The sequence below is a fragment of the Electrophorus electricus genome, chromosome 11, assembly GCF_013358815.1.
Source record: "Electrophorus electricus isolate fEleEle1 chromosome 11, fEleEle1.pri, whole genome shotgun sequence".
In the NCBI taxonomy this organism is placed as follows: domain Eukaryota; kingdom Metazoa; phylum Chordata; class Actinopteri; order Gymnotiformes; family Gymnotidae; genus Electrophorus; species Electrophorus electricus.
In genome coordinates, this window is record NC_049545.1 from 15677951 (window position 1) to 15702522 (window position 24572).

The 24572-nt window shown below is 37.9% G+C and overlaps 1 protein-coding gene across 1 annotated transcript; it reads left to right on the forward strand.

Annotated features, from left to right (window-relative positions):
* The first annotated feature begins 18604 nt into the window (after nt 1–18604).
* Nucleotides 18605–24345, forward strand: mtrf1l (mitochondrial translational release factor 1-like). The gene is made up of 7 exons (XM_027028415.2): nt 18605–19147; nt 19294–19373; nt 19530–19713; nt 19824–19987; nt 21036–21153; nt 22813–22949; nt 23365–24345. The coding sequence occupies exons 1-7, from the start codon at nt 18700–18702 to the stop codon at nt 23560–23562; spliced, it is 1329 nt and encodes a 442-aa protein (XP_026884216.2). The 5' UTR covers nt 18605–18699; the 3' UTR covers nt 23563–24345.
* Nucleotides 24346–24572: the final 227 nt, after the last annotated feature.

Genomic DNA, 24572 nt, shown 5'->3' on the forward strand with positions numbered 1-24572 from the left:
TTGACATCTGAAATGGGCTGAGACTCAGTAACAACATGACATCAGAGGTAGATGTACCTCAGCAGAAAGAGAGAATAGATTATTAGGCATGTCCAGGTATAAGGGTGTGTAAATTAGGGAACTATAATGTGCAAAGATGGACTCCGGCAGATCTAGCTAGATCTATAGCAGCACAGCTAAAAGCACAGAGCCAGAAGGAAACACAGGCATGAGGGTACACCGGAACACCTGCACTCCACTGCTCTCAGTCAACAAACTTGAGTGACAAAAGAGAGGTGAAGTGACAGCATCATAACATGCCAGTTTACCATAACTCACAATGCCCATGGATCCCCAGATCTACACCTTTAACTAAGATGGGGAAGTAGTTAATAAAATGCCTGACTATACAGATATTATTTAAATGAGCATTGAATGGATCCATAATAACTCCAAGATCTTTAACTGTTAGAGAAAATGTGACTGCTAGACCCTTGAGGTTCATTGAGTAATTAGAGAGCGAGGACCTAGCCATCTCTGGGCCTAATAGAAGCACCTCTGTTTTGTCAGTATTAAGTGAGAGAAAGTTCCTCAACATCCAGTGCCAGATGTCCTTTATGCATTAGGATAATACTAAGCATATATAATATATATATATTATGGCCTCTGGTTTGGCTGCGACATAGAGCTGAGTATCATCAGCAAAGCAGTGTAAACTAGCACAGTGTTTATGTATAATGTCACCTAGAGGTAGCATATATAAAGAAAAAAGCAAAGGCCCTAGAACAGATCCTTGTGGGATACCATAGCTAACCTTGTTGTATGCTGAGAAGTCTGCATTTATGTTAACAAACTGGTAGCAACCGGCTAGATAAGATATAAAACAGGAATGAGCTATTCACAACAACATTTTTGAGTCTATATAGTAAAATGTTGTGATCTATAGTGTCAAATGCTCCACTCAGGTCAATCAATATAAGCAAAGAGACATAACCCTGGTCAGAAGCCAACAACAGGTCATTAACTACTTTAATCAGTGCTGCCTCCGTACTATGATGAGGCCTAAACCCTGACTGAAAGACTTCATGTGTCTGGTTCTGATTCAAGTATGAGCTTAGCTGCTGCACTACAGCTTTTTCTAGGATAGGTTCCTGATGGCCTGTAGATGCCAATTAGTGGAAGAGGCTGGGTGGGCTTCTTATCGCTGGCTACATTATTTATGCTAGTAGATATAATTTCAAAGGACTCAAAATCATAACCAGGTTTAATAACAGTGTCAGGATAAATAACTACAATTCCACCTCCACGGCCATTTAAACAAGCGCAGTGTACATAGCGGTAGCCAGAAGGACATGCTTCCTTTAAAGCTGGCTTGATCCAGGTTTATGTTAGACAAAGTACATAAAATCTATGATCTGTTAGGATTTCACTTATCATGATTACTTTAGATGTTAGGGATCTAACATTTAGTAAACCCATCTTTTGATGAAAGATGCAGGTAGTGTTCTGTGAATCAGTTACTTTAATACTAATTAGGTTATTAAGACTTGTTTTTCTTCATTTTGTTTATTTCTGCTTATCTCTGGGAACAGACACAGTGTCAATATGATGAACCTCTGGTGACGTCACGTAGCGACCAGTAGACGGTTGGTTTAGCTTATTTGTCTGCTGCCTGGCCTACGTTCTGGATTGTCAGATTAACAAGGTCTGTCATAAAACTATGGCTTATGTTACAGGAGAGGAGAGCAGTGCTCTCTCTGTTAGGATGGATACCATCTCGCCCTAAAAGGCCAGGCTTGCCCTTGAATGTGCTCCAATTATCTATAAACCCCACATTGTTTTGCCAGCACCACTTGGTCATCCAGCAGTTCAGCGAAGATAACTGGCTGTATGTTATATCGCTGCGCTGCACTGGGATGGAACCAGAGCATACTACAGCTTCGAACTTCGCCTTCGCTAATTGACATACCTCTTCAATATTATTTTTAGTAATGTCTTACTGGCGAAGTTGTATGTCATTAGCTCCTAAATGAATAACTATGTCAGAGAACCTATGCTTGCCCAAGACCTTTAGATGCCCTGGCCCTCGTTATATAGCTAACTACTGCTGCTGGTGTCCCTAAAGGCCTAGCCAATTTCAAAAGAGGGTCCCCTATAACCAGAGCTCTTTCAACAGGCTTTTCAGATGGTGCTTTGCTGAGTGGGGCAAACCTGTTAGACACGCAAATTGGGGATGCATGATCCTCCCGTGGACGAGCCGAAGCTCGGCTATATCACTGTAACATCACTCATTTGCCCTGCTGCAAGGGCTATAATGCTGGACTTGAGGGCTTGCTAACTACATCTAAGTTATATTGAGCTTGTACTTCTAGTTCCTTGATAGGTCTAACACTTTCTAAGGTCTGGATGCACACCTCTAGCACTAGAATCTTCTCTGTCAGACTAGCAATTGATCTACTCTTCTCACAGATAAAACTATCACTAACGACAGACAAAGAATAGCTAAACATGTACTCTGCACACTGAAGAGGAATGAAAGCAGCCATGATGGAAAAAGAAAAATGTTAACGTAATTTACGTTTTAAGCATTCTTTGGATGTAGTTTTTGATGTCTAGTGGAAGTTGCTGGTTTCCAGCTATAATGTAGTAAAGTCCACGGGAAAAAATATAAACAGTTAGAGAGCACTAAGGGCTAGTATACCTAAACGGTGTTGGTGATAAACAGTTCCAAAAATAGCAGCGTCATGCTTTTGCATGAGTTCTTTTGAGTAGAAGAAGATCCAATTCGTCCAATCCAACTCTTCCCTGGGGCATTTTTATTATGTAATCTGTACAGAGACATTAATCCCACATCAGAACTATTACATTAAAAAAGTTTGTCTACAGAAAGAAAATTTGGAAAACATTTTTGCCTTTATAGAACTGGAAAAACATCACTTGGAATTATGGTGTATGTGAGATAAGATCAGACATCACTTGGGATTATGGTGTATGGGAGATAAGATCAGACATCACTTGGGATTTCGGTGTATGGGAGATAAAATCAGACATCACTTGGGATTATGGTGTATGGGAGATAAGATCAGACATCACTTGGGATTATGCTGTATGGGAGATAAAATCAGACATCACTTGGGATTATGGTGTATGGGAGATAAAATCAGACATCATTTGGGATTATGCTGTATGGAGGATAGGAACAGCATTGTTGTACTTTTGGCCTTCAGTCATAATGTTAAAACATTACATAGCCTCATTAAAATATCAGAAATTTTGGATTTGGCCTAATAAGCCTCATATAGTTCACTACAGTTCCATAAATTATTACTGGTTTTAGATCTGAACAAATACATTTCAAATTCCACAAAAAGATTAACAAGTTAAAAGCTTAATAATTATGCATCACTGGGGTCTTGAGTCAAGACACACTTAAATCCTCATCATCTCACTTTATTATCAGTAAACATGAAAGAGGTAATCCTTCTAAACCTTCATCCTGTCACATGCTCTATGCACATGAACCCTCCATTGTTCTCATTTCATGATTACTTGAGTCACACCAGCCAAATACAATAAGAGGAAACTTCCATGTTCAGCCATCTCCTTTTGAACCGTACACTCAGTGCATGTGGTGGATTTTCAGACAATTGAGTTTTCCACATTTTGGTACATTTCAGATTCATCTTAAAGTCCCTTTCCTGTCATCAAAGATAGAAATCTCCAATGCCCTAAAAGATTCAAGATTCTTTATTGTCATTCCTCAGCACACAGGTGTACAAAAGTGGACTCTGGCTCAGTAGTGCTGTGTAAGCATGTAATAAGAGTTCTGTAATTAAATATGTAACTTAAACAGAAGAAATGTGCCAAATATAATATAGGTACAAATTAGACAAGCATTTAAACCTAAGGAAACAGAAATAAACATAAGAAATTAAAGCTGTAATGGACTGTTGGCAAGAAGTGAAAAAAAGAGCTGGATGCAGACACGAGTCTAATGTTTTTTAATTGAAACACGATACAACAAACATGAGAAGAAGCACAGCAGACTATAACCGACATCATACATGTTCAACAAAGGGGTATATGAATATACATTGATTAAGGCAGAGAACAAGGCACAGGTGAAATGGGGAACACTGCTAACAAGGGGGATGACCTCATTTCTGGTTCCGAACAATAATTGTTTGCTGTCTCTGTCACGATTAGTCCTTCCCATCTTCCGTATTCCATGTTTTCCCTGTCTTTTTTATTTTAGTTCCATTCGGTAGTTTCATTTTCTCCACCCCTCGTTTGATTTTCCACACCTGTCCCTCGTTTAGTTCATGTATTTAAACCCTGCCCTGTGCTCTTGGTCTTGGCTATTCATTGCAAGTTTATTTGAATCTGTGCGTTTATGTGTTTAGTGAATGTTTTTAAAAGCCCGTCTCTGTATACCTGTAAGATTGTACTACGTGTATCCTAGCCTCCGTGTTTCTTAGCCCTGAGTTTTCCATAGTTTTTGTTATAGCCTGATTCCCCTGTTTGCCTTTGTGTGTTTTTGTTTTGGTCATGTATGCACATACTCTCTGTGGTGGCTCTATGACCATGGAATGCTACAATGACTCTGATTTTGGATTTGCCCATAATAAATCTCGTTCTTCTTCATACGTGTCTGCCTCCTCACTGCTCCCTGTTACAGTCTCATTACTTGCTTATTATATATCAGTATCTTATTTTTTCTATTTTAAATTTAGCCTTTTCCTGTTGTTAATTGCTATTTTATTTTAATTTGTTGCAATGCACTCCGCATTACCCCTCTTTCCCCTAGATTAACCTTTCTTTCCCTCCATCTGAAACATTGAGGAAATGGTATCTGCCAAAGAATGCACACTTCACCAGCCAGACTTGACCCTGGACACTGACACACCATATTTCCATGTCAATATAATCCCCTCACTTGCTGTGCTGTGATGTCATTATGTTGTCCAGTGTCGAGGTGGATGGGTTCACATTTTTGAGTCTTGGTACCTCTTGAGGTCTCTTCCTCTGAGCCAGGGAGTTTTTCTTTATGCTGTTGCCTTTGGCTTGCTCTACTGGGGCTTGGACCTGGATATATGTAAAGCTTGCAAGTGTTGCAACATGTGGGGGAAAAGAAGGTAAACACATACACACAGTGACATACAAACAGAAAAGAAACCAAAACACTAAACCACATGTACAAAAATAATGTGGATGAGGGAGTTGAGGAGGGGAGCATGACAATAATGTAATACTATATCAATATTGAGCAACTTGACATGTGTTATTGTAATCTTAATTAATGTGCAAATACAGCTGAGAATGTGAAAATAAGTTGAGTAGTAGTATTGGATCAGGTTGTGGTGTTTGCAAGGCAGATAGCTTGTGGAACAAGTTCTGCCTTATGCTCATTTACGGTTGTCCTCGTTACTTTCTGTTTACTCCGGTAGCATGTTATTTTACCCTTAGTGTTACCCCTTTGCCTCTGTTTGTTTTACACTTCATGTTCGTGTTTCCTCATATAACAAACCACCTCCTGCAATTGCGTTCTACCTCTGCCTGTTCCTGGTGGAATCATAGCAGAGTAACCAACTATAAAACAAACAGAGGCAAAAGGTGTAACACTAAGGGTAAAATAACACACTACCAGAGTAAACAGAAAGTAATGACGACAACCGTAAATGGGCATAAGGCAGAACTGACAGAAGGACATAACACAATAACCAACAACCAGAAGACAAAACAAAACGGCTTAAATAAGCAAGACAGACGCCAAACAGACACAGGCGAACATGAGAAGAGCGGAAACTTAAACAAGGAGTGGAATAGAGGAACAGACGGGGAAGGAGAAAACGAAACTAAGGCATGGAACCAGGGAGTGCAGTAAGACAGGGAAACCGTGACATCATGCACGTGAGGAGGGTGGCCATTTGTGACATCAATTAAAAGTTAATACTCTCATAGAAAATCTCACTGCCAGGTTAATAAATATAATTGATGTGCTGGTGTCTGAAAAAACAGAAAATCTATGACAGGCAAAAGTCCACAGGGAGAAGAACAAAAACATCGAACTGCCTTAAAAGGCAGGCAGAAAAGCTAAAAAGCCTCGATTGACTAGCCTTCAGATTGACTTTGAAATAAATAAAGCCCCAGGATTATAACACATACATTTTGGATGTCATTAATAAAAACATTAATAATTCCTGTGCTCTCTTTTCCATCGTTGACCGATTAACAAGGCCTCCTACATCTCTCAGTCAATAAATGCAATGTATTTCCACTTTTTTTCAGAGGCAAAGTATTAAACATCAGGCAAGCCAAAGTGATCTGGGTGTGTCTCGCATTACTCCAGTAATGATGCCCTCCCTCTGCTGTTAGCCTCCGGCCTATCCCATATTAGCTATACCACCTGGGACTTGTGTCACTGATTGTCCTGATTTAAGCCTGTTGAGTTTCCTTGACCATTTGTCGGTCAATTTCTAACCTCCTGTTTATAAGCAATGTTATTGAAATGGGTACGCTCACTCATCTTATTAAATTCTTAAGTGCAAATAGATGCTTTGCTAAAGTCCAATCAGGATTCAGGATATATTTTTAAAATACTGTTACTTGTATTCAAATCACAAAATAGCTCCTACGTACACTCTGATATGCTGGAAAAATTCAAGCCTAATAGGACCCTTTAGAGCAGTATTATTCAGCCATCATGTTGTGAAATACACACAGAGTATAACCATTTTCAAAAACAAACTGAAAACATCTGTTCTCCTGTATCATACAGACCACTTAAGCCACTACCCTGCTATTGAACAGCTGTTCCACCGCCTTGATTTTATGCACTTTATATATGTTATTATTCATATTTTTATTCTATTTTTTCACTATTTTATTTATTTCAATTTACTGAATTTTATTTAATTCTATTTTAACATTATCATTATTAATGTCATTATATTATTGTTCTATTTTATTTTTTTCTCTTTTAATTCCTTTTTTATATGTCATTATATAATTAGCCTTTATGTCACATTTCGCCCCCGCCTAGCATCCCCGTCGCTACAGTTTCCCTGTCTTGTGTCTTTGTTTTGCGTTACTTCATTGTTGTGGTTCAGTTCCTTAGTTTCGGTTTATTTGTATCACCTGTCTCTTGTTTAATGCTCGTTAAACCATGTATTTAAGCCCTGTGTTAGTTAAGTCTTGTTGCTGGTTATTGTGAATCCATGTCACTGTAGTGTTCGCTGTTCATGTTTGTCAGTGCAAACCTCTAAGTCTTTTCCTCTGCTTGTTTAAGTTGTGTTTCTTTTTGTAGCCTGCTTTCCTTTTTCTGTTACCATGTGTTTTGTTTCCTTTTTGTTGATCATGTATTCTCAGACTCTGTGTATTGTTTCTATGACCGGACTGTTTATTTCCGCTTATGAATACGACTCTGGATTTGCCCATAATAAATCTCACTCTCTTCTGTGTATGCGTCCGCCTCCTAACCGCTCATCGTTACATTTTATTTAGATCAATTTCATTTTATTTAAATACATTGTAATGTAAATTTTTCTTTAAATTATTTTGGGGAAGAAAACTTTCCCAAGGTGATGGATCTCGGAATGCATTAAGCTTTATTACTTTAATTTCTTATGCTTATGTAAAGCACTTTGAATTACCTGTGTGTACAAAAGTTCTACACAAATAAACTTGCCTTGCCCGGCCTTGCTAGAAATACTCTCTTGGGTCCAAGTCCAGAATCTGGGTGACCACTCAGGACGTCCACAGAATTTTGCCAAAGATAATCTTTGGCTTTTGTTCTTTGTCATATTGACTCTAGAGATGATATTAATACTAGCCAATTACTTCAATCTTTGTTTTATAAGACCAGCAATCTTTCTTTTCGGGGTCTGAGAGTTGCTCAAGTGCCTATTGTCAAACTCCACATGAACTTTAGCATGCCTTTAGGGAAGAATGGCTTCCATCTGGCCACTCTACCACAAAGGCCTAATTGGTGGATTGCTACACTGATGGTTAGCATTCTGTAATTTTCACAAACAAACTCTGTATCTCATAGTGACCATTAGGTTCTTGGTTACCTCTGACCAAGGCTTTTGTCCCTGATTACTCACAAACCTGTCTTGCAGGTCTACAGACAATTCTCTCAACCTCATGGCCCGATTTCCATTGTGACATACACCATCAACTGTAAGACCTCATATAGACAGCTGTGTGCATTTTATAATTATGGCCAATCAATTAAATTAGGCACAAGTGAAGTTTCAAGGACGATTTATAAAAGTAGAATGCACCACAGCAAGACTGAGTGTCATAAAATGTCTGATTGCTTAAGAAAATGCAAGATTTTTATCTTTTTTTTTTTTTTAAATGTACAAAAACATCCAAAAACCAATTTTCACTAACTCATTGGGCAATATTGAATGTAGATTGATAAGGGAAAAAAATGTTGAATTTGTGTGAGGATGAGCCTGAAAAATACCAAAATATGAAAATCAGTTTGAAAAGCTTGAAAACATCAATTTCAAGCTTCAATTACAGTCAATCAGGCAATGCTGGTTCACTGCTTACAGTATGATTTCAATACAGGCCAGGATATATATATATCGTTGGACTGCCTTTAACTTTGATGATGGCACGCATTCACTGTGGCATCCTTTCCACAAGCTTCTGCAATGTCACAAGATTCATTTATGTCCAGAGTTCGATTCATTTTTCCCCAAGATCTTGTATTGATGATCGGAGATTTAGACCACTGCACAAAGTCTTCTCCAGCACATCCCAAAGATTCTTAATGGGGTTCAGGTCTGGACTCTGTGGTGGCCAATCCATGTGTGAAGATGATGTCTCATGCTCCCTGAACCACTCTTTCACAGTTTGAGCCCGATGAATCCTGGCATTGTTATCTTGGAATATGCCCGTGCCGTCAGGGAAGAAAAAATCTATTGATGGAATAACCTGGTCGTTCAGTATATTCAGGTAGTCAGTTGACCTCATTCTTTGGGCACATAACGTTGCTGAACCTAGACCTGACCAACTGCAGCAACACAGATCATAACACTGCCCCTACAGGCTTGTAGGCACTAGGCATGATGGGTGCATCACTTCAGCTGCCTCTCTTCTTACCCTGATGCGCCCATCACTCTGGAAAAGGGTAAATCTGGACTCATCAGACCACATGACCTTCCATTGTTCCAGAGTCCAATCTTTATGCTCCCTAGCAAATTGAAGCCATTTTTGCTGGTTAGCCTCACTGACAAGTGGTTTTCTTCAGGCTACACAGCTGTTTAGTCACAATCCCTTGAGTTTCCTTCACATTGTGCGTGTGAAAATGCTCTTGCTTTCACTATTAAACATGAGTTCTACTGTTGTTTTTCTACGATTTGATTTCACCACACGTTTAAGTGATCGCCGATCATGGTCATTCAAGATTTTTTTCCCACCACATTCCTTCCTCGAAGATATTTCCCCACTGTCCTTCCACTTTTAAATAGTACAGTTCTTAACCCGATTTTAGTAGTTTCAGCAATCTCCTTAGATGTTTGCTCTGCTTGATGCATGCCAATAATTTGACCCTTCTGAAGATTAACAACTTCCTTCAAGGTCAGGTCCTTTACTAGAGGCCTGTTCCCAAGATTGCACTCTTCTGGATGGAGATCTCAGATGTTGTTCCTGGGATCTGCTAGAGACATTTTCCTAGTTTGGGGGTCACAACCCCTAGTGCTCCAATTACTACTGGAACGACTGTTGCCTTCACCTTCTACATGTTTTCCAGCTCTTCTCTCAGCCCTTGATATTTTTCAAGCTTTTTGTGTACCTTGTTCTTGATGTTGTTATTGCTTGGGATTGCTACATCTATCACTATGGTCCTCTTCAGCTGTTTATCCACCTCTACTATATGTGGTTGATTAGCCATTACCATTTTGCTTGTCTGTATCTGAAAGTCCTACAGGATACTACAGGACAAATGCCATTCTTTGGGTGATACAAAGAATAACAAAGAATACAAATCTGGGGGGTGATTTCTTTGGGGTGTATCCCACTTTGACCTTGGAACTTCCAGCATCAACTTGGCACAGATCGGTACGATGACAGCTACTAAATTATGGCATTCCATGTAGACTCTGCCTGCTAGCATCTTGCACCCCTGGATTGTTTCAGGAGTATGTTTGCACAGCCTGCATCTGCACCTGGTGTGGCAGATCCCAGCCTCTACTGATCTGTTATTCAGAGCTTGTAACTGTGCTGCTGTGATTAGTGTAGCCATGCTGTCTTTCAATCCAGCACTTTTCAGCCATTGGTAAGATTTTTCCATATCAGTCACTTCCACTATTTTCCCGTGGTACATACCATGCAGAGGTTTATTGTCTCATGATGATTCCTGCTCCTCCTCATTCTCATTCACCTTGGGTTACTGCTGTCTGAGGTACTCACTTCATCACTTGTGGGATCTGGAGGTCCTACAGTATCTTGTTCCCTGTGGTTCCTAACATTTAGACTTGGGGGTGTCCAGCTCATATGTCTTACATATGTTGTTGTATATGATGACTTCTACTTAGATAAGTGTCTCTATCAGCATTATTTTCTTGCCAGCACCTTGCATCCTGCTACTATCCACGTGATTCCCTCAGATGCTACATATACAAAGATCACTACAGTTTTTATTATCTCTACACCTTTTACTACAGTACACTGCACACACTCAAGAGTGTTCTTGTGGTCAGAAACTGAACACTGATGAATGGGTAGAAAATGGCTGACAAACTGATGAGGTCCACTTTATATTTTTGTTTTGAGAATTTTCTATTCTATTTCTGTTAAACTCTAATGTGTACTATCAGAAATGTGTATCAGAAATGTGTACTAAATAAATTAATAAAAGTAACTTAAACACTATGGTCTTTTCAGTGAATTGAATCATAAAAATCAACACTCCAGCTCTGCTCCATAGACTATTAGTGTATTTTACAGAAAAAAATGCTATCTTGTCATCACAGCCATCCCGCATGTTGCGGGAGGATGGTGCCCTGCCAGTTTGTTATCGTAAGCTGAGGGATGTGAACATCCCGCAGGGCCAAAAGTGCTCAGTGTTCCACGAGTGCTTTGTTGCTGCCACATTGCCCATCCAATAGTACAAGCAACAGATAATTTGAAAGACTCAGCGCACAGCTGCCTATAGGCTGTACATAGCCATTATGACATATCACATGTCTGATCCAGTACAGGTTAAAATGGAAGCTTAATGTGTATCCAGCAGAAATAGACTGTGGATTAAAATGGCAGTAACTGTGGGTCTGAAAGTCTAAATAAATAAAGTCTAAGTATATACATCTATAATACTAGAATCTATAAAGCATTTTTTTCAATAGATTAACATTGTTACCTCCTGGGATGTTGGCATCATAACAATTCACTCACCAAATTAAATTTAGCTACATTTAGTATGTCCTCACTGCAGGAAGCCTGTTTTTGGCATGAAATGCTTAGCCCTAAACATCATGAAAAACATATCAATGAGGTGAAAACCCCAAATAATATTTTATCGCTAGACATTCATTTACTTGAATAAAAGATGTTGATGCCAGGGGTTGTGTGATTGTCATTTCCCATAATCTTGGTGTTAAAGCACCAGGAAAGCAAAGGGAAAGCATAATGAATCACAACAAACTATGCAATGTCACACTGCCTACAGTCAAGACCAGGCGAGCCAAATGGGACCCTGCAGCTTCCTCAACAAGTTTATCCCCAGTCACTGCACCCCATGGTACTTACCATCACAGTCAGCTAGTGGAAGGCCGAGGTAGGAAATTCACAGATTGCCCCGCACACACGGTATATTCCTGCACAATGCATACAGTGTCCTTGTCCAAGTGTCTAATGTTGTTCTGAAGGCCAAAGTGATAAATGTGTCTAGTAAACTGGCAATTCAGTTTATTATCTTAAAAGACAGGAATGAGTTTAAGAATACGTATTTTGCATGGAGAAAAGAGAATTTATAATCTTCTGCTTAAGATTAACTAGTCCAACCTAAACATTTATAAAACATTTCAAAAATCAATTTGTGGCTTGTGTAGATTTCAATGAACAGCAAATATTAATAATTCAATAATTATATCAAATATATAATTATCCACATTTCACTCAACTGAAGGTAATTACTAGGATTACTTACAACTCGGTTGTTGAAAGAGATTTTTCTTATATAGCTCCTAACTATAGGAATATTAGTGATGCAAGCACTACAATGTTTTTTTTAAATCCAGAATAAAGACTTACTTGTTTAGATTGGCCTATACATCATATTGAGTCTTTTATTTAATTTCATTTTAATTTAAATTTCATGATTTGTAGTTGTTATTTCGATAATGTAATTTATTTTTGACCCAAAATGAAATGTGCTATGTAAATACTAGATCTTAAATAGACCAAATTCAAAGAAAGTAAAATATCATACTGTTGAATCTTTCATGTAAGTTTACCAGTGTTGATCATGAAACTTTGAAGTAACATGATACTCTTGTAAGATACATGTAAGATTTTTCTTAAAGTGTAAACAGCTAACAATTACATCCTGTCACTTTAAACATAATGCATAATTTAATTAAGCCACTCAGCTTTGAATTTCTTAGAATCTGCCCATCAGAAGACTATTTTCAGAGCGTAAATCCGCCTATGAATGGTCTTATTATCTTTACAGTGGCTTCATTAAACCAGAGCTAGCTGCGCACTATAATGGAAATGCATTCCACTCCCTTTAGGAAATGTTCTGCAAGGCTTCAATGTTCTTTTGCCCACACACAAAAGCAGATATTCATTTGAATGCATATTTCCTCCTCCTTTATTTTCAGGCCTTGGGTGCGCAACAGCCTATTTATGTGATGCCAGCATGTAGTGTTTTTAGGAAGCAGCAGAGTGTGTAGTGAATGAGGTTAATGCAGATTAAAGACCAAAAAGACAGGTGTCTATCCTCAGATTTTCATGTTACTCATCTAAATGTAATTCAGACATAACTTGTTCAAATTAAAAAATAAACTTTAAATTAAAAAATTCTTGAACTAAATCCTCACATAATTTACAGAATTTATGGACATAATTTATCATTTCAAGTTGCATTGACTCTGTGCTGTAACAACATTGGCTGCACCAGGATTAAGTGACACCATGAGAATGTCTAGAATGTCTCAGCTGGAATGCAAGTATACGCAGGTAGATAAATGGTGAAATGAAGTGAATTTAGAGAATGTGTCACTGTATTTCTCTGTTTTAGTCATGGAGACAGGACTTTACCTATGGTTTCTATATATTTCTACAAATATCTGTAAATTTGGCAATTAGTGGTGTCACTTGAAGTCAAACATGTGAAATCAAAAACTGTGGTGCCCACTCCCAACCGCAATACTGGCAGAAAATGTCCTATTGTAGTATAAGGTGTTAGTTGTACTAAGCATGAACCTTTGTTGTAATCAGAATCAAGTAAACCAAGTATGTTATACAAGGAATACATAAAAGGAATTTGTCCCATATAACTCATGTTACTTGTGAGTATTTCGGAAAGTGGCATGTGGTAACTCAAACTATGATGTTAGAAATACTCCTTCACAAAAAGAAACATGGATTTCTGAGGCTCTGTTTAACCCATTTGAAACATTCCTACCGTTTTTACTTCCAAACACTGTTAACATTCTGCTTTAAGGCAGGTTTAAGCATAAAAACGTTCTGGCACTGACAAATGGAGAAAAGGCATGAAGCGAAAGAAGAATTGTACAGCAGAGACCTGCCCATTTTTCCTTTGAAGATTTCCTGTGCGGGCTATGGTTATGTCTCTTGTTCATTACATTTAAGCTTTTCAAATAAGGATCTTAAGTCAACAGTTAAGCTGCCTGACACAGAAAAAGCTTTCTTCTGTGTAGTAAAATGTCCAAGTATCGTTTAATGTCCAAGTAAGGAATTAATGACATCTGATTTATTCATTCTCTGTTGGATGGACAGAATTTTCAGATTGATTTGACATCACCACTGAAATATCAGTGAACAATTTTGTATTAGGGCGGGCATGTAAAACACGACAATAAGACTCTCTCCGAGTTCTGTTTGACCTTCCCCGTGCTACGTGCTACAGGAACATGCCACCACTAGTCCCACGTGTTAATCTTAGGAATGAAGTTGATATCACCCTGAGTAATATGTAGTCTGTAAGCACCGATTACAGAGGATGAACACTACGACTTCATAAATGACACGTAGAACTGCTAAATACATACAGTCGTGAGCAGCATCTTTTAAGGCAAATCCAAGTCTAAGGTCATAATGCCAGAAGAAAGAGAAACACCCCAAAACCATAAAACAATCAGGATGCAAAGTAAGAGATACACAGGGATAGACATATAGGTAAAACAGTAAACAAATGCAATAGTCAGGTACAAAAGTGAAGAACAGAACAATTGTTACACATGCAGAGTAGGGGTTAGGGGGGAATCATGACAGGTGAACACAATGAAGGGTGGAGATATGAAACATACAAGACAAGGTAGGGACTAAACTAAAACAACAAAATTTAAAAAAAGCATTGCTCCTAGTGCCATGGGAAACACAACACCAAACAGGGAAAACCGTGATATAACCCCTCACCCTTTATGCACAGCAATGGAGCACAGTATGGCAAACAAGGGCCCCCTAGAGCAGAAAGGGGGCAGTTAACAGGAACACCAGAGGCAGGCGTCACACTGGGCCCAGGGCAGGACCTGGTACCGCCAGGCAAGCAACACAGGCAGAGAGAGGATCAAGGTCCTGGTCTGGAGCAGGAACAGAAACAGGAATGGTAACTGGAACAGGAGCCGAAACAGAAACATGGTCCATGAAGGGGACCAGAGGCTGTGCAAAGTCAGCAGACAAATTCAGAAGAATGCAGGGGACAGGTCATGAAATGACACCAGAGGTTTTAGAAAGGTGGCAGACAGGTCTGGGAGAGCAGAACATGCTAAGAGCTGCATCCTTTTCAGTGTAGGTTATGACCAAAAACACAAGACAGAAAGGCAACTATTTGGCATTCCTTGGTAAAAAAAAAAACAAAAAAGGATATGAAAAGAAATCTTACTGAAAATATGACAGAAGTCAAAATTATGATATTATGATAATGTTCAAATATGAATATAAAAATATTATAAATTGTATTTTCCCATTTAAAAACGGATGTCACAATTATTGGAAACTCTGTATTTTGGTAGTCTGTGCACTCTTCCTTTGCACTTACAATGTTGCATGTGGTGGGAGAACATGTAGGGACCTGAGTTTGTTCTTCCATGTAAAATATCTCTAGATCCTTCAGTGCTTGGTCATCACTTGTGAAGCCAAAAAAGGGTTTAAGTTGGGGGAAGTGATGATTAACCCTTTTTTGTGTTCTCAGATTTGGAGGTATGCTTTTAACAACTGTCAAACCATAATCTAGTCTTAGCCATTTCACAGAGACAACAAGCTTTTAATCTAAAAACGCCTAATGGAGACCATGGTTACTGCCATGTGTGCTAACATGCCGCTGGACCTTTGGAAGAAAAAAAGCCTCACAGTGGGGAGGTTCTTTTCTGTGTATCCTTGACTTTTGTATATCTAAAAATGTCCATGCCATTGACCTTGGAGTAGGTTTTTGCTATTGTGATCATCCTTTTCTTTTGGCTTCTCTTTTAGGCGGATTAGGAAGAGTCCAGCCATGCTTTGTAAAACCTGAATACAATACATGCCAATTTATGATGTGTGCCTTTTTTTGCGGGGGTGGGTGGGGGGGTGGCTTGTATTTTACAAATTTTTGTATGAATAATTTTAACCCAATGACAGTTTGTACTACTTTCATACTTTCAGTGTAAGATCATGCTGATTAACAAAGACACTCTTTCAAAAACATTCTTTGTGATATTTTTTTGTTCTTCTTTACCAATAATGACAATTCTGGAGGGCACATGACACACACACACAAAAAAAAGAATGGTTCATTCATAGCTCTGTGGAAGAACGTTTTTCTTTCCCATGAGAGCCTAACTGCAAACATCTCAGCATTTCAACCAGGTGTTTGGCTTCTACTGCTCCTGAATGGGTTCTGTGGTCTAACAGGGTATTTTTCTTATTTTCTGAGCAAAGGGCAAGTAAACAAACTTTGTTAGTCAAAGATTTCTGATAGTCAAATATGTTATTAGTAAAAAAAAGGGGGCTCGCAGAATAATGCTTAATGGATTGATGGCTCCAAGCAAATTATTTGAATCAGACAATATCACCCACTATGTTCTTAAGAGGCTACATTTTCATTTTGATTGTACTGAAAGTGCCTTCACTAAAGGAATGTATTATTTATTAGAAATGATGACTCAGTGGTTAATGGTTAAAGGTTAATGACTCCACACTAACCATGAGAATGATAAGACATGGTCATAATCCTTTCAAAGATTAACTGTACAGACCCACAACTCCCTAGCATTAATTGCTTAATACATTAAATATAGAGTTAGGTGAAAAATCTCTGCTGAAAGCTCATGAGACAGAAAGAGAGAGAGATGATATTGATGAAGGTGTATGTCATAATGTCTAACACTTGCTTGTCCTAAAGAATGAAGTATAAGAGATTTGTTTGTCTTTTAGAACACAATACCAATGTCCAATTTAACATCTGCTTCCAGTTAAAAAACAAAAACTTAAAGTTATAAGTTGCAATTATTTAACTTTTCTTTTTTTAAGTGTACCAAAAGAGTACAGCATTGGCAGAACAATATTATCCAGACTTACCTCCAGAGCAAAAAAGTTCACTTGACATATAATTATCAGGCTATTAATATTTTGGATCTGGGACTATTGTGTAAAATCTATTACTTTAAATCTACCGAAGATAGAAAAAATAATAAATAAAAATGCAAATCACACATTAGAGTATGATCCTTTACTGCCATCTTCTTGATAAAAAGCAAACTACAATTTATGTTATTTTTAACTTCAGCAGAGGTATACAACACAAGTTCTAGAAGGGACACAACATTGAAAAATACTAAGCTCTGCAGTGCTGTCAATATCTCATACAGGACTCTTTAAGTCCTTTTGTCATAAAAAACATTCCATTACACACTAAAGCGAACAGAAATTACCTTGGGAATTATCAGTAAGATTCCATCTTCAGAATTGTATCTATCATTTTTAGAAAAAGTTGATCAAAAGGCATGAACGAATCTATGAAGTTGTAAATACCCATTCTCATTTATACATTTTAGTTAAGACCTGTTTTTAACAGATTGCATAAAGTAGGAAATAGATAAAAGGAATTCATGTAGCAAGGTTCTGTTACACTTACTAAAGGCTTTTGACAGATTATACGATACAATGATTTCAAAATTAAGAGTCAAAGTTTTTTCCAAGTACAACAATCACATGGTTGACATCTTTTATTTCTCTAGCAGGGTTCTGAAAGTTGAGATTATTTTCTAAAGTTTCTATTTTCTAAATTGGAGATTTATTTTCTAAAACCGAACCTGTGACTCAATGTTTCTGATATATATTATCTGATATATTTATTTTGTGTTTCTGATATATATTAATGATATAAGAGCTGCTTGTAGTAGTAATTTATTCCTTTATTATTGTTTCTGCACTACAGGTTTTAGACAGGAATATCACCTGTGTGCAGACACAGCCAGGTAAGGATCTATGAAAAGTAGGTGCATGGTTTTGGCAATAAGCTCTCTATATATGTAGGAAAAACAGAATCACTTTTATTTGTATCAAAACCTAAATTCTATAAAAGAACTGCATAGTTAATGGTATGTGTGGGGGATTGTAGTATTTCACCTAGAACCTCTGTTAAATGTCTTGACTGTCTTGTATAATAGCTTAAGTGGTGTAGGTATGGCTATGAAAGTGCTAGGAAAATTTAATGGACTAATATTCTTGCCAAACAGGCAGATTTCTTGGTTAGGGATTGTTTAAAGCTGCTGCCATCAAGTCTGATACTGCATCATTTGATTATGTCAATAATATCTGGATGATTAATTTGACAAAGCCACAGTTAAAGAAATTTTAGGTATGACAAAATCAACTGATTAGAGTGATTCTAGGGTTACATCCTTGGAGCCATGTAAGAAATGGTCTATTTCAGGAACTCATTTATTGGTGTATAGCAGCTCAACTCAGGCTAAATTTGATGCATAGAATAATTAATAAAAAGGCTCCTGTTTTTCCCATATTAATGAGAGAACTAAATCAAAAATATTTACTGTAACTGCTTTTAGTTTAATTGTTAGTTTTAGTAGACAAATAAAAAACTGATTACTTGAAAAAAACATAGGATAATACAACCATATGCTGAATTAATGCTTCTATTAAACTAAACTAACTAAATAACTAAACGCCGAAAACCTTCCCTTTCTGAAAACTAGTAAACAAACAAAAGAACAAGCGAATATGTTTATGTGTGTATTAGATAAGAAACATCTAAAAAAAAGATTTTTAAAAGTCTTACATAGTATAACATCTATAGAAGAATCAGCATACAGTATTTTCAAAGCAACCACCGATTTATTGTTCAGGTTTATAAAAACCTGACTTTTATTGTGCGGACCTTTATAATGAAATATAGCTGACATGGAAATAAAACAACGACCTTGGCTTCTGTCGGCAAGCATGGATGGCAAGTTATTGAAGGTTTGAACGGTATATTATACGTAATTTAAATGACAAGATATTCCTGTTTTTTGACTTGCTATGGCCGTCGCGAAATTGGGTCCTGTGTGTCAGCTACTCTGCTGGACTGTGCTAAAACAAATAAAGTACTCAAGACCGTTCAGGAAATCAGCGTCTAGTTTCATCTCCGGTGGTTTTGCAAATCACAACTGCACAATTACAAACCCGATTTTTTGCCAATTTTTAAGACATCAGCGAAACTTTCATAGTACAACTCCAGTAATGGTCACAAAGATTTTGACAGTGGACGAGATCTTTTCCATGAAATCCCTACATGACTACCTCAAGAGAGTAGAAACGGAATATGCTAACTGTTTGGAAGCAGTGAACGCTGCAGACATTCACACGGACGACGAGGAGTTAAGAACAAAAAGGACAAGAATGTCTTTTTTAGGACCGTTGATCCAAAAAATTAAAGATTTAGAAATAAAACGGAGGGAATTTGAGGAGACCGAGGAGTTACTGAAAGGTAAGGATTGATAGCCAAGTTACCCAGTTATTGCTGACTTAAACTGTCATGGTTCACGGTATTAGGTTACGTTTTAAGGCAGTTAACTACCTAACATGTCTAGCTAAGGTATACTGGCTAACTCGCTAACTCCCAGTTCTCTTCAGAGAATGACCCAGATCTGCGTGAACTTGTACAGAGAGAGCACGAGAATTGTCACGCAGCCATTCAAGAAATGAAACAAATAGTAGGTTCCTACATGCCATGTAATCAATCATTAGGTGTATATCAGCATGATTTAATGAAAGTCAAAATTGTGCAGATTAATTGTTATACAAAAAATGTATTTCTGTAGTATTTCAAATATTACAACAATCAGTACTCTGACTTTTAATGCTTGTAGATTCTCTCTCTCCTGATCCCTGAGGAGCAGTCAGACATGAGTGATCTGGTACTAGAGGTTACAGCTGGGGTTGGAGGTCAGGAAGCCATGCTTTTTACCGCTGAAATATTTGACATGTATCAGAACTTTGCTGCTTTCCATGGCTGGAACTTTGACATTCTGGAATTCATGCCAAGTGACATAGGTCAGTTTCAATTCTACCGAAAGTGTAACCCAAAAACAACTGGGACTATTTTGTGCTGGCTTGGGAAAATTATTTACAGATGATGTCTCATGTCTCTCATCCTTGCTCAGGTGGTGTAAGGCATGCCACAGCAAGCATCAGTGGCCCATTGAGCTATAAAAAGATGAAGTTTGAAGCAGGGGTCCATCGTGTTCAGAGGGTCCCAAAGACAGAGAAACAAGGACGCACACACACAAGCACGATGACAGTGGCAATACTACCACAGCCATCAGAGGTCCCAAAGATACTGGAGATATAAACTGTCAATTTTTTATACCTAGAAAAAATGTCTGAGGGAGTTTGTATTTCAGTTATGTTTACTTGTTTTTTATCTAACCGGCATGGTCAGTTTGAGGTTCAGTAATAAGCAACACCTTATAATAAGGTTTGATTATAGTACATCATAGTCAAAACATTTACAATAGACCTTATCTAAAGACATTCAAGCTCAATTTTTCAAAACTCCACACTTTCAGTTAACTATACATTTCTTTTGCAAAGTCAGTTAGGGCATCTACTTTGTTCATACCACCTGTGGGATTTAAAGGTCTGCATTTAAAGTTGCCGTTGATACCATGGGAAAATCCAAGGAACTCACCCAAGACCTTCAAGAACAAAAAATGGGGATCTCCATAAGTCCAGCTCCTCCTTAGGAGAAATTCTGAAACAACTTAAAGCATCACAAACTTCTGAGCAAACAGTTGTATGTAAATATAAACATCACACAGACTCTGAATTGTTCAGGAACAAGGCAGGAGTGAATTTCAAGGGCTGAACAGACTTTTCTCTGAGTGGTGCAACTGAACCCCAAGACAACTGCTTCATCTGTGGATACCGTATTGTATCCATAGATGAAACAGTTTGAGGCATCAGTTATCAATGTATCTATACCCACCATTTAGAGAGTCCTACGTTGAAATGCTGTGATGCTAGGAAAAAGTCCCTAATTCAAAACCAGCATAAAAAGCTAGACTGAAGTCCTGGTGATGACCTGCAAACAAAGATCTACCCTTTTGGTGGGGTGTTCTCTGGTCAGATAAAACAAAGATTAGTTTGGTCATAATAATGTAAGGAAAAAGGTTGAGGTTTTTAATCCAAAGCGCACCAAAACATCTTTTTGCAGGGGGGTGGCAGCATTATGTTGTGGGAGTATTTTGCTGAAAAAGGGACTGGTGCACATCATAAAAGAGGGAGATTATCTATAATTACTGAAGGAACACCTTAAACAACCTGAAAGTTACAGAAGAGTTTACTTATGTGATTATATTATATTGTATCCACAGATCTCTTTTACTATAAACTCTAAAGACCTAAGGATAGAGACAAAGCGAGCCAGTGGAGCTGGAGGACAACATGTTAACACGACTGATAGTGCTGTGAGGATTGTCCACTTACCAACAGGTAAAAAGGTCAACAGGGCATAGAAATATGCTCTTTTGTTAAAACCAGGGAATTCTAGTCAAATTTAAACTTGGTCACCCAAAACCAGTTGATAGTACCAGTCATGGCCAAATGTTTTGAGACTAGCACAAATTTTAGTTTTTACCAAGTTTGATGCTTCAGTTTTTATGGTGGCAATTTGCATTAACTCTAGATTGTGAAGAGTGATCAGATGACTTGCAATTTCTTGCCATGAAAACGAACTTAATCACAAAAATGACTGCATTTCAGCCCTCCCACAAAATGGCCTACTAACATTGTTTCAAATATCTTCTCATTAGCTCAGGAGAAAGGGTTAATGAGGACAAGGTAGGTGATATCACTCTGTCATGCTGATTAGAAGAGCAGACTGGTTGCTTTAAAAGGGTGGTGGTGCTTGAAGTTTTCTTCTGTTAACCATGGTTACCTTCAAGGAAATGTGCAGTCATCATTGCATTGCATCAAAGGGGCTTCATAGGCAAGGACATTGCTGCTAGTAGGAAAGCACCTAAACCAAACACTAATCAAATAATCAAGAGCTTGAAGAAGAGAGAGGTTCAGTTGAACTGAAGAAGGCTTCAGGGTGCCCAAGAAAGTTGAGCAAGCACCAGGATTGTCTCCTAAAGAGGATGCAACTGTAGGAGCAGGGTCACCACCAGTGCAGAGCTTGCTCAGGAATGGCAGAAGGCAGGTGTGAGTGCATGGCTTGGGTAGCAAAAAAGCCACTTCTCTGGAAGAAAAACATAAAGGACAGACTGACATTCTGCAGGAAGTGTAGGGATTGGATTGCAGAGGACTGGGGTAAAATTATTTTTCTCTGATGAAGCCCCCTTCAGACTGTTTAGGACATCTGGACAAATTATTGTCCACAGAAGAAAAGGTGAGCGTTACCATGAGTCCTGTGTCATGCCAACAGTGAAGCATCCTGAGAACATTCGTGTGTGTGGGGTTGCTTCTCATCGAATGGAGTGGGTTTGCTCAAACTTGCCTAAGAACACTGCCATGAATAAGGAATGGTATCAAAGCATCCTCCAAGTGCAATTTTTCACAATGATCCAGGAGCAATTTTGTGATGAACAATGCTTTTTCCAGAATGACAGTACCATGTCACAAGGCAAAAGTGATAACCAAGTGGCTTGGTGAATGAAACATTGAAATTTTGGCACCATGGCCAGGAAACTCCCTAGATCTCAATCCCACTGGGAGCCTGTGGTCAATCCTCAAAAAGAGGGTGGACAAACAAAAACACAGAAACTGATCAACTCCAATCATTGATTAGGCAAGAATGGGTTGCCATCAGTCAATATTTTGCCCAGAAGATGATATCCAGCATGCCAAGGTGAATTGCAGAAGTCTTAAAAAAGGGTCAACACTGTAAATATTAAGTCTTTGCTTGAACTGGATGTATTTGTCAATAAAAATTTATGAAATGCTTATAATTGTATTTCACTATACCACATAAATATTTGACAAAAGGATCTAAAAAACTGAGGCAGTAAACTTTGTGAAGGCCAAAAGTTGAGACTGACAAATTTTGGTTATGACTGTAAAGCCGTACACTTATTAACTCCTATCACCAGTGTGCTATAATAATTATGATAAGATTCCTAAGTTTGCAGTGTGGATATCTTGCAACTGCAGGCATGGTGTCAGAGTGTCAGCAGGAGCGTTCCCAGATCAAAAACAAAGAGAAGGCCATGAAAGTGCTGCGGGCCAAGATCTACAATGCAAAATTGGAGGAGGAGACCAGTAAGAGATATCAAACTCGCAAACTTCAGGTACACTGCTGATTTGTGGCTAAGAAATGATTGGAAAATGCAGCATATTTCTGGTTATCCAGATGTAGTTTAAATGTAATCAGGGGGAAACTCAATGTCAAACATATTTCAATTTAAAAAGCAATTTAGTTTCAGATTAAGTATAATCTGGGCATAACTGCATTTTGAATATTGTTCAATATATGTGTGGTCAATGTGTTGAACTTAACAATTTACAGTTGGTTGTATTTAATATATTGGGCATGTACTAAGACAGAAGTCCCCAATCCAGTCCTTAATATCCAGCCAGCCCATACTTTTGTTCTGTTCAGGCAACTCAGACCGTGGGCATCTAAAATAGGCTTGGAGGCCTGCAAAAACTGAATTTGTAACTGCTAATTACCTTGCTCTGATGTATTTTACCCTGTTGAAAAAGATTGGAACCAAAGGCAGATCAGAAAAAATCAGGACCTACAACTTCTCTCAGGACAGAGTCACTGACCATCGGATTGGGAAAACTCTGCATGATGTACATTGCTTTTTATCAGGGGAGGCGCTTCTGGATCAAATGAGTGTGTCTTTGCAGCAGTTTTCTGAACAAGAAGATCTCATAGACATTCTGGAGAACAAATGACTTGGATCAGAAATTTTATGTGACTGATTTAATGAATGCATTTTGTAATATGTAATGTATATGTAATGCTTAACTGATAGCAATCATGAGTTTTCTTTTGTTTTGACAACCGTGGTTTATGAAAAGTGAGACTTTGTCTTTAACAGATTCACAAAGAACAAATTATATACAAATTTAATTTGTTTAATTTAACCTGTATACTAATTTCTCCAGAAGACTGTTCACAACACTATAAATAATCAGATGTAATGGTGTGACAAGCTAGCTGCAGGTCATAGCCAGAAAACACCTGGAATTTTATCCTTAAGCCTACTTTGAGCTGTTTTGTGCTGTACACAAAGTAATTTATTCTGCTGAACACGTTACTGTACTGAGGCTAAAGTTAGTTCCTCCTACACCCCTTGGGTTTCTTAAGGGTACCCTGGCCCAGGCGTAGATGCTTAAAGTGCTTATGTGATTTAGACTAAGGTTTACCTTCCTGTTTATCAAACTACTGCTCACCCAAACCAAAAATACATTAATTTGATTCTTTATACACATGAAAAAGTCTGAATAAATTCTGAATCAATACCAATGTTTCACTGTATTAAGAAGTACTGTTCTTAATGGATTATTGTACTATGAGTACTGTACTATGCTGATATCTAGAGAGCCTTTATTATTCTTTCTGTATAAAATTATTTGCCAGGCCCTTGTGTTAGTGCCTGCTTTTTTTCATGGTCCCCTGAAAGAAATGTGCAGAACTAAAATAAACATAAAATGGCTTTATCAAATGGAAATGTTTCTCACATGTTAAATGGATTTTCTCATATAATTTCAAATGGTGACATTTGAAAGCACTAGATAATGGTTTATTTTTTAATGTTGTCTGTAACTATACAGTATACCCATCAGTGTATTTTTTAGATTAAGTAGTTTTATTATAGGGTAAGCATTCCAAAAAAATTGCCAGTATACCCAATCAGAGCTGTGCAAATGACAGACAGACTGATTTAATCTAGGAAATTAAC